The sequence below is a fragment of the Populus euphratica genome, unplaced genomic scaffold (genome assembly GCF_000495115.2).
Source record: "Populus euphratica unplaced genomic scaffold, PopEup_1.0 scaffold21.1, whole genome shotgun sequence".
Taxonomy (NCBI): Eukaryota; Viridiplantae; Streptophyta; class Magnoliopsida; order Malpighiales; family Salicaceae; genus Populus; species Populus euphratica.
In genome coordinates this window covers 12,563-24,523 of record NW_011499887.1, presented here as the reverse complement: position 1 = coordinate 24,523, position 11,961 = coordinate 12,563, and the positions used below count along the sequence as shown (strand labels likewise).

The window sequence follows — 11,961 nt, the reverse complement described above, 5'->3', positions numbered from 1 at the left end:
TAAGTTGAAAATATTTAATTCCGAAAAAATATTCTCGTTTGTTTTCTTCAGACAATCATTCCCACCTTTCTTCAGAAAATATATATATATATATATATATATATATATATATATATATATTTTAATACTAATTCCCACCTTTGTTTTCTTCAGAAAAAATATATATTCTTAGTTTCCTATATTTTAGGTTTTTTTTCTTTGCTGGAGCTATGTATTTTTTGTTTTTTGCTATCAAAACCCGTATTGTATAAAACTTTGAATTTTGCATGATTTGGTGGTTCTATTTGATTCCTATAAAGAAGAGCCTAATTAAGGGGGAAAAAATGTTAACAAAAAATTATAGAAATACTTGATGACTGAATACTTTCGAGATGGTGTAATTGACATTCACTTTGTTCATGGTTAATTATGAGATCCTTTCATTAGTAGTTTAGAAGATGGATCTTGTTCTTGCCAATTCCAAATAGATTTCAGTAAAACGAACTTGTAAAACCTTATTTTATTAAATATTAGAATTCTAAAAATGTTCAGATATAAATTAATAAGAAATATAAAGTATTAAAATTAAAAATAATTAAATTATATCAAAATTTATGAATTATTATTATTATTATTATTATTATTTTGATATTGTCTTGCATTATATTTTACTCCAACGAATCGGAGAAATAGTGACGATTTTAAAAAATAATCTATGCAATTTTTATTTGTTTATGTATGTATTTATGATTTATATCTATGTTACATATAATATAATTGAAAAGAACTATTAAAATAACAAGGATTCATAATAATAATAATAATAATAATAATAATAATAATAATATAATGTGTGAGTCAAGATTTGTCAGTAATGATTATTTTTAAGAGTTATATATTTATCCTAACTAATTTGAAAGATAATTCAACTGCCCATAATGTTTACTTTAAGTTCATTTAAAAATATTTTATATGGTTTAAAAATTAAACCAATTAATTTAATTGTCAAAAATCAAAACATGTTTATTTGATAAATATAAATTCAATTCTCTTGTTTAATAAATATAAGTTCGAAGTATAAAGGGGTGCTTTTAAAAAGGTATGAAAGAGCGATTTAACCTTTGTCAACGTGTAAGATAGACTGAGGATAAATAAATTATTTATCAGTGTGAGAATCTCCCTTTCAATAAATAAAGGCTACTCGTCTTCTTTTCACTATAAATGGCTACTAGTTCAGAACTTCAGATGGTGTAGACAAGAGGGAGTAAATAATGGAGGAGGAAGAGATTGTGATGGCATTGATGCGAATCAATGGATACCTCCAATATGGCGTTTAGTTGCAAGGCTGGTTAGGGACCGTCCTTTTAGTGCTCAAGCATTTACGTACGAACACAATCAAGAATGTGTGGCGCCCGCCCTGGAGAAGCTTATCAGTTGGAGAAGAATCTCTTTATCAAACCCAGCCTGCAACCTAAACACACCCTATTCAAACTACCGCATGCTAAAAACCCTGAGAAAAAAAGAGAGTCTTGTTTACTCTTCTAAAACTTGTAAGCGTCAACAGAGAACTGAAGGAAAATTGACAGACGGTGAGGAGGGAGTTTTAACATGGGGCCGGTGGTATTGGTGGGGCGAGTTTTAATATGGGGAAGCGTAAGGGTGAGTTGGTAAAGATAGCAGTCATGGGGATGGAGCCTTTCCGATAGAAACGAATGAGAGATTATATAATTATAACTGAAGTTGATTCGTTCTAGTGGAAGAGAGGCCTAGAGCTATGATAGCTTTGGTTTGGAACTGCGAGGGCCTGGTAACCTTCAAGCAGTTAACAGATTGCACGAGTTTATCCAGCTTGAAGCTCCCAATCTAGTTTTCCTGATGGAAACTGGACTCAAAAAAAAAAAAACATGAATTTCAGAAGGTTAATGAACGTATGGGGCTCAAAAGTTGCTTGGTTGTAGATTGTGAGAGGGAAGGCAATGGGAGAAATGGTGGGTTGGCTTTACTATCTGTACACTACATTGATACTGAGATCTACTACCGTGATTCATTATCAGATCACAAGTGGAGGTTTGCAATAGTGTCTGGCTGACCAGAGATTTCAGAGAAGGAAGGAACTTGGAAGTTATTACGAGATTTGAAGCCTTAGAATGATCTCTCATGGTGTTGTATTGGTGAATTTAATGAAGTTCTTAACTCCCATACGAAGCAGGGTGGTTTGCCAAGAGATTTTGCACTCATGCAAACATTCAATCAAGCTTTGAATGATTGTAGTCTTCAGGATATTGGTTTTTTGGTAACTAATATACATGGATAAATAATCGGATGTGTTGTGAATTTCCAAAGGAGGAATTTGTTTCCTGGTGCCTCTCTTACACACCTTCCTCGTAACATTGTCTTATTCATTTGAACCTAAAAATTATTGGCTCTAATGAAAATGGCAGGAAGCGCCCTTTTCTTTTTGAGGCGACGTGGCTGCGTGACCCAGCTTGTTCATAAACAATTCAGAGAGTGCGGTTGAATCTGTCTTTGGATTGGCAGAATTTTTCCTTTGCCAATAGAATAGAAGCATGTGGGAATGAACTGCGACAATGGAGTTGGAAATACGTTCGGCCATATGGCCAGGGCTCTGAAGGAGTACAGGAAAGAACTTGATAGGCTACAGTATTTGCCTCCCCCGGACGAGACTCTTAAAGCAGCGACAGATCTGTAAGAAGAGATGGATGATTACTTAAAAAGGAGGAAATTATGTGGGCACAACGGTCTGGGTCTTCATGGATGAAGAAAGGAGACAAGAACACACCTTACTTTTATGGAAAGGTATCTCAACGGATTGTGGTGGGGTCTGAGGTTTGTGATTATGCTTTGAGTATTCTTAATAATGGAGAGGATCCTACTGCTATTAACTATGCTCCTATTTTTTTGTTTCCTAAGGTTAATAACCAAGAATCACGCGCTCAATTTCGACCAAGTAGCTTGAGTAACCTAGTTTTTAAACAGATTGCAAAGATGATAGCTAATAGATTGAAATTAATTTTGCCGGAGATAATTCATGAAACTCAAAGTTACTGATAATTCTTTGATAGATTTTAAGTCTTTTCACAGAATGAGAAGGAGGAGAGGCCGTCAAGGATTTACGAGTCTGAAACTGGACAAGTGTAAAGCATATGACAAGGTTGAATGGTCTTTTCTGCGGGGTCTTATACTGAAGATGGGATTCAATCACAATGGGGTCGATCTAGTAAGGCGAGGTGTGACCACAGCTTCATACTCTATTCTCATTAATGGAATTCCAGGGAAGACTCTTTATCCTGAGAGAGGACTGAAGAAGGGGGGCCCGCTTTCTACATACCTCTTCCTACTATGTGCAGAACATGAGAGAAAGATCTGCTTGACGGCTTGGGACAAAATATGCAGAAACAAGTTAGGAGGTTTGGGTTTTAGAAAGTTGATGTTGCTTCAGTAGAGCTCCTTTATCCAAACAGGGTTGGTGGCTGCATAAGTTTCCTGATTCTTTGTTGGCTAGAATTCTTAATGCAAGGTATTTTCCTCTGTCAAATTTTTGGCATGTTGGTTAGGGCTATAATCCTAGTTATACATGGCGTGGTATAGTGGAGAGCCGTGAGCTTTTGAGGATAGAACCAGGTGGATGGTGGTGGTAGAATCTGGAAAGACAAGTGGCTACTGCCACATCATGGTTTTTGAGTGTGGTCTCCATTTATGAACCCTGATGCAAGTGCCACTGTTCATCAGCTAATGGATACTGATAGTCGCTCATAGAATGTTGGACTCCTCAATTGGACTATCATGGACTCCTCAATTGGACTATCTACCCCTTTGAACTGGAACAGATCAGACATGCCTATTAGTTGGAAGCTTCCTGAGGATAAGTTGATATGGCATTATTCTAGGGATGGAAAATGGTGCCAAGAGTGGATACCAGGTGCGTACTTCCAGTGACGAGATGGAGAGGACCGGTGGAAGACCTTTTTAGAAACTCACTATTCCTCCGAAGGTTTATCAATTTTGTGTGGCGTGCTTATAAAGAAGGCCTAACTACAAGATCAAACCTTGCTAAACGAGTGCGGATTGATGATGTATCCTGTGTCAGATGTGGCTGCGAGGATAATATACATGTGCTCAAGGATTGTGGTTGGAAGCATTTTGTTCTGTCCCCTGCATCTCTACGTTGTGATGATATTCAAGTTTCCTCTTTAAGTCATGAGTAATAGGTCTGCAGAAGTCAGTTGATAAGGATATATTAGAGCAATTCTGTGTTAATACTATGGGCTCTGTGGAGGTCTAGAAATGAACTATTTTTCAACAACGTGGTAGGAAACTCCCATCTCCCCATCCCTAAATTTCCTTCTTGATTATCAGATGGAAAACTATAAACAGCCATCTAGTTCGATTATGCTGACTGATGGTATTCATATTCTCAAGACAGCTCCTACAGCAGGGAAAGTAAAAATCAACACAGATGCTGCTATCAAGAAGAAAGGTGTGGGGTTAGGTGCAATAGTGCGAAATAATCAATGGATGGTCATGCTAGCTGTGAACTTTACTATTAAGAAAATAACACATCATATTTTAAAATCTTATTCAACAGCTTAAGGTGCTGCCCGCTCAGCCTGTATGTCTTCCTAATTGCACCTCCAAACCCTAGTCTATTTGTTTTTCAAGTTTTTAGATCGGAATAATGCTGTGAAGGTAGTTGTATTGCATGTTGTTTGTGTTTGTACGTGGTGTGGTACTTGCGGGAGCTCTGTGAGATTTTTTAGCTCGGAAAAATTGCATATGTGAACTTAAAATAGGTAAAAATACAATGACATCGCCTGCTCTTCTTACACATAACGCATCCAAAGTACAGTCTAAAATGAATTTTTGTAAATCAGCTCACCTATAGTTGTGTTTACAGTAAGTTTGATCTCCATGTCCTGAAGGTAGAAATTCTTGAAAAATCATGAATCTGCATGGTCAATTTAGGAGCTCCCTTTGAAGAAGAAAGTCTGCTAGGTTTTGCAGACGAGAGCTTTAAGTTGTGCCACGCACTAACTCGGAAGGCTTGGAATTATCTTACCCAGGAATGAAATATTGGGACTCATCAAACCTGTAAACACTATTAAGAAAATCACCTCATCACTGACTCCTTTACAAAGGACCGCCCGCCAGAACTGTATGAACAATGATCAAAGCAAATGATCAATAGGCAGAAATATATAAATAGATGTGATCTGATTCTACTTTGATGATGGAATCTATTAGCTTAAATGACTGCTGACTCACGAGTATCGAAGGTTAATATTCATGAATCGGCGGTTTTCTTTGCTTTGTGTTAGTGTTGCTGAGCCTTCAATGAGTTGATCTTGCTCCACATCTATTGGGTCGTAGAAGTATATCAAAGTCTGGAAAAGGGAAAGGAAACAAAACAAAACAAAAAATCAGCCAAAAAGCTCACCAGGACAAGTACAGATGCAACATGAAAGAAAACTTTTTTGAAAAAAAAAAGACCTCTTTTAAATTTTGTAACTTAATGAATATGAAAACACCACTTCACTCAATAAAACTTCACTAACACTTAATTCCACTGAAGATATCTACTTTTAGTAATCACAAGGATAATATCATATTAGTGCACATTTCTACTTTTTCACCAAGTAGACATACAGTATACTGTTTTCGGACTGAACAAGAATTATGTTCATTGATCACTGGAAAGTTCTTAACTGCCCAGCATATGCCTCCTATGCAAACTCTCCGTGTCAAAAAAAAAAAAGATTCAGCAGATTCTATACAAATCAGTTTCTGTATACCTTAGCACACGTCAGCCATAAAAGTGATTAGAAAACAAATTTCTGGCAAACAACACCAACCAAGGCAACCGCTGGAATTAACTATTAAGGTCACAATAATCAACACAAGTATTATTATGCTGGTGTAGCAGTTGGAAATGTTTGCTTCTGCTTATGGGGCCAACCAAAAAAAAGCAGATAATGCACATTAATGACGAGGACAGGAATACACAATACCTGTTGCCAATGTGTTGGAGGGTCCTCGGGTGCAGTGGATAGCACAAGTGCCTCATTTGGATTTGTCCTTTTCTTCCTCTGACTACCATCCATTGGAGAATTGTTTGATGATGCAGTTGGTAAGGCTGGTGCTCGAAGATTGATCAGAGAAGCTGCAGGCCCACCAAATTCAACATCGAACCAGAACGCAAACCCATGAAATGGAGCTAGAATAACATTCAAACCACACTTTTAGTAATCAGCAAAACAGAAAAGAATGGACACAGAATTTTTAGGCTGGAAAGCAAGATGATATATAGGCATTTGAGAAGGTACATGAATGTTTTTTATTCAGCATGCCAGATTTCGATAGCCTAAACTTATAATTGATTAACACTAAACCAGAGCAAGAAAGTTCCATGTTCAAAGAAAAGGATTTTAAAATTAATAGAAGAAAGGGAGCATACCTCTCATCATTGACCTGAATTTGTATGTCGTTGTGACAGATTCTAGTTCATCAATTGTTATCGTATAGCAATCCACATGCTTAAACTGTAACCAACACTAAATCTCAAATCTCTGAATGGAGTAGCTTTCACAAGAGTGTGCATGCAATCCAAACAAGATATAAGAATGTTGCTCAAGATACAATCAGAGCAGCTATAGCAAAAGAATCTAAAAACCCATTCACAGACATCTCAGACCAATAGGGGCACAAGAGAGGATTTGTATCAGATAACAAGGTCCATATATTAATATAAGCATTATTCATTGAATAAAATAAGGCATGTGGTGGATCAATAAACTTCATAACCAATGAACCAAAACATATCCATTGAGATTGCTCATCACATTATTCATACAGAGCAACAAAACCTATTTATCATGATATTTTAGTCTTTTTATCCTCCTTCCAAATACACAACATAGCAAATGTGTGAAAGTATGAATATAGGCCTCAATTTTTCTCAGAGGAGGGCCTCATGAATTTTACAGCCCTTGCAAAGCATGCTCAACAGAAGGGCAATGTTTATGCAAGCATGCTCTCTGTCAAAATAAAAATAAGTCCAAATGAAAAGAAGTATCATTTGGACCATATGTTCATCAGTCATCACCTCTTAAAATTGCTTTCATCCAAGCATTAGATTTAAAGGGACATCAAATCTAAAACTTTCAACAAAGTTTGAGCCACTGTAGGTTTTGCAGATTCTATCTCTCACATGAGCACAGCATACGGACATGCTCAGGCACTCACCCACTTCCCAACATGCTACCAAATAGACACACGTGTTCAATTGGAGTGCATCATGAAGAAGTAGGCAGCTTGAGCATTTACATGTCTCAAATGCGGTTAACAAGCCACAAATCAAGAGGAAGTTTTTTTTTTTTTTTAAATGATGTACAATAAATCATTAAAAGGCTTACAAAGAAGTTAACTGAACAATAAAGAAAGTGTGGAGACTCACCACATGTGGCCATGTCAATACATTTTCACGTGATATTGTTTCCACAGATGGCTCTTCAAATGCACACTGTTTTGCTAAGGGCAACATGGCAGACACTGCGACCAAAAACAGACACTAAGTTTCCAAATACCATCCCCAGTTCTCATCCAGACATGTAGCTTCTTAAAGAGTTTCATGTGAACATGATACTCACTATCAATTCCATAAACATTTCGCCAAAACTCAATGCTTTCACGGTATCTGTCTGGATGTGTGACAGGTGCCATGTACAACTGCAGGCAGTATTCAGAAGAAATCGGCATTACAAAACACATGAGTACTTGATTGACAAGTAAGAAACCGTAGACTTCCCAAGTGGGATTCTGCTGAACATTTAACCTAGTTACATAATGTAAATGGAAGCAGAAAAGACTTATAAATCCACATAATACTGTGGTATATGACAACCTGCCAAGCACGAACATTTAACCTGGTTACATAATGTAAATGGAAGCAGAAAAGACTTATAAATCCACATAATACTGTGGTATATGACAACTTGCCAAGCAGGAAGAAAATTTACAGTTGCATTTGAAGGAAGAATAAGGCCTCCATGCTTTAGCCAGCGATCTCTGGCAGTGATGACACTTCCCAGCATGCTCTACAAATTAAGAGAAAAGGAAGTCCTCAAGATGGTAAACATTGCATGTAATAAGGCAATGTGGGAAAGTACATCTGCCTACAAAAGGTTAGATGCCATAATGTCATGTCCATACTGAATGCATTGGATCTGGATTTGCTGGTTACAAACATATAAAATGCAAAATTTTTAACAGTCACCTCATACAAAAGCATGTAGCCCATCCATTCTGAAATTATTACATCAACCTCCTCATCAATTTCAACATCCTGCAGAAACCATTATTACAGTGAAGTGACCAGCTGATAGGAAGTAGACAAGTTAATGCAAGAGGAAATAACAAAATTCAGCAGCACTCTGGTTCTCTCCTCAAATTTACATGAAACTTATCCTATCAGACTTTGAAGGGTTCAATTGATATGTATAGACATATTTGCATGAGACAACCATTTGTTGATTAACAAACTTGTGCATTCAACCAGTGGCCCATTTTTTCAAGCCAATAAACAAAGAGGACATGAAAGTTCAACCCTATTGTGACATAGAGGTGCAGCCAGACCTCCACTGCAAAAGTCATGCAAGAAGACAGACAAAGGTTGGCCCTTTGCCTTTGGGGCCATTTGTATTGTGCAGCCCAGCTAAACTTCTAAAAAATTTTGATTTTTTTTCTTCAAATTAATTTTATATATATATATATATATATTTAATCATTTTGATGTGCTGATGTCAAAAATAAATTTAAAAAAAAGAAAAAAAACACATTATTTTGATGCATTTTCAAGCAAAAAAACACTTGAAAAAAACCACTGCCATGATACAAAACACTGCCTTTGCCTTTCACAGCACAGCAGAAATCAGGCTGTGAACCTTAAATTCCCCAAACCACAACAACCTTAGTGCACTCTATCAGCCAATTCACAAGTTGTGCAAATGAACCTGTACGTGCCCCAGACAGCCATAGACAACAAATTTTCTCTATCTCATCACCAGCAACTACGCTACATCATTCACTGGAACATGAATTCCCAAAACAGAAAAAATGACAGTAAAACTCCAACATTTTCTGATCAATATCATGACTGCCTGTCTACGGAATTGACATGAATGATGATTGCTGTAATAGGGTTAAAAGCAAGTGGTGATAGTCTGGTAAAAAGGTATGTTTTGCACTGGGAGATAAGTTTGATTCCAATTGTCAGTAATCAATGTTTGCATTTTCTGTACAGAAAAAATATCAACTGATATATTCTGTACAAATGCTTGCTATTTTATAAACAGTCAAACTAATCAAATAAGTAAACACAAATCATTTGCATGATAATTTAAGACTACAGATCCTTTGGGAGCCCATTTCAGAGCATAGACATCATGTTAGCTATTTATACAAAAGCTTACCTCAACTCGTCCATGTAATACAATGATCTTGTCTGATAAATTGTTCGCCTTCACAACTTCATTTGCCTATTTAAAGAAAAGGAAAATCAATTCAAAACTGCATCTTAACTCAGTTCTTATACATTTAAGAATCTTATAAGAATTAATAAAATCAATAAAAAATGCATACCATGCAAACCCTACAAGATTTCATATGATTAATAGCCATCACAAATATTTACCAAAGACCAAGATGTGGAACACCTAACCATATCCCACTTAGGAAAAAGGTCGCATGAGAAATGATTATAAGAAATATAAGACATAAACTATGATTCCACATTCTCTAAGATAAGCAATTCCTGAATAATAATTTGCAAATTTTTTCTTATAATTTCAGATGCAAGCTGGGGACAAGATATTTTGCTGTCATTGCATTTTTCTGTGCATCAATTATGCTTGGCAGTATAATTTAAAGGTTGTTGAGAAGTTATGCTGATTTTACAATACTAACTTGTATATTATGCACGCCACTGATCATGTAATATGATATTATGAATTTTCCATTTTGACAATCGAACACCATTAGACACATCAACATCCTTTTCTCTCCTAATAAGAATTAGCATCAATAACATCCTTCTTTTATTGAAAAAGAATGTTCAAACTCATCACAAGCCACATGGAAAGTAGCAACCAAATAGCTTAATAACACACTGAAAATGTAATACAAAAAGATGAGCACAAACACAGTACCTGCACAGCAATATCACTTGCATCAACTGCATATACCTGGTGAAATATCTTTCAAATGTAAGACACATGTAGATTGAAACTCATGCAAGCACATTGGTAAAATTGTGCCTAGGCGTATACCATCTTAATTGAATATTGAACATAAGGAAAGAATCAAAGTATTTTCTCTAAAAACATGATAAAATAAGCAAAACCACTTTTCTGGAGACAATTTAATAGAGTAAAGAATGTCGGAAGGAATCAATTGATAATGATTCAGAGCAGAAATATAAAAGTTCCAAGATGGAGCGACATATTATATATCCTTACAAAGAATGAACATTATATCAACATTGAAATAAAATGACCATTTAGTATGAGAGTTCAATAGTTGGATTCATCTATATCACAGACAATGCTTATGAGACAATACTATGCAACAATGAGAGCAAGTGATGATTTTATGTGCAATTCATTAATTCAGTTCCAAAATTACTAGAAAATTCATGTAAAAGAATCACTCTGATTTATGTTACCCGTTTTGCACCAGCCTGAGCACAAAAAATAGAAAGAATTCCAGTGCCACAACCAACATCCACGACAACCTGAATATGCATTCAAATCAAGCAATCAGGACACATTCTGCATAAAATATTCCTAAAATTTCCTTACTACTGAGCAGAATATTGATTCTCAACATATTTATTCTAAGTTTTTTTGATACAATTCCATGAAATGATATATTTCATGGTCTTAATGCATATGAAATCATACATGTTGTATAAGCTCTATGCCAAAGTGCCAAGCAGACACAAAGCCTCCTCCAACATAGTTTTACATCAAGAAGAGCCCAATAGTATAGATTAACAACAGAATACTGATCAAAATGGCATTACCTTGCCTTCAATCAAACTCTGATGGTGAAAGATTGCATCCCTATAAGTGTTTGTCCGCACATGATCCTACATAGATAGAATAAAGATTTAGATATTTTTATATCATTCAATAAAAAACACTCTGATTACAAAATGAAAAACCAGAAATGAACCAAACTCCTAACTTCCAAGGACAAAAGATTTTGCAATTAACAATTTCAACTCAAGCATTCCAAAAATGATCAAACACACAAAAAACTACTAGGTGAAAACCCAAAAAAGACTATCAAAATATTTCAAGAAAACAAAGCATAAACCCCATTTCACATTCAAGAAACAGAATTTCAACACTAACAGGACAAAGAAACATTTCAAACAATCTTAAACTCCAAAAACCTTCACTAACGCATCAAACAAAACAGCCACAACACTAACAAGACAAAGAAACATTTCAAACAACCTTAAACTCCAAAAGCCTTAACTTACACATCAGACAAAACGGCCACAACAGAACTTAAAACCCTAAAGCCTTATTAAAAAAAACCATAACAACCTATAAGAAAAACGAAAACCCAGATAATGAAAGTAAGTACATTTTAATAAAGATGACATCATTCTCACTTACCTTAATCATCTCTTCATGGATACCAACGTGAGCATAAGAGTTAAAGTAAGCCTTGTCAAACTCGGTACAAGGAGTGACCTTCTGTTCCTCGCCATATCCATCACGTGACTTGGCGCGTGCTCTTCTAACTCGGTCTCTTTGACTCATCCGGAGTTGTTGCTTGCTGTCTTGGTGGTATCCGTTACTGTCACCTGAGCTTGAGTACATTCTTGCCGCGAGAGTGTGCGTGAGACAGAGAGAGAGGACCAACGGTGGTTTTTTATGGATGACCCGAGAAGGATGC

At 35.9% G+C, this 11,961-nt stretch overlaps 1 protein-coding gene across 2 annotated transcripts; it reads right to left on the bottom strand.

Moving 5' to 3' along the window:
- Positions 1–4,749: 4,749 nt before the first annotated feature.
- PRMT6 (protein arginine methyltransferase 6) lies at positions 4,750–11,961 on the bottom strand. Of its 2 annotated transcripts, XM_011032917.1 has the most exons (14): positions 11,679–11,961; positions 11,075–11,140; positions 10,715–10,783; positions 10,200–10,235; positions 9,465–9,530; positions 8,270–8,338; positions 8,013–8,090; positions 7,644–7,722; positions 7,451–7,545; positions 6,452–6,536; positions 6,006–6,211; positions 5,263–5,381; positions 5,060–5,150; positions 4,754–5,027 (listed from the first exon to the last, which is right to left on the bottom strand). In XM_011032917.1, exons 1-13 carry the CDS (start codon positions 11,883–11,885, stop codon positions 5,108–5,110), a joined length of 1,218 nt encoding a protein of 405 aa, XP_011031219.1. In that variant the 5' UTR covers positions 11,886–11,961; the 3' UTR covers positions 4,754–5,027; positions 5,060–5,107. The 2 variants fall into 2 exon arrangements, with proteins under 2 accessions (XP_011031218.1, XP_011031219.1); XM_011032916.1 differs by having other exon boundaries at positions 4,750–5,150.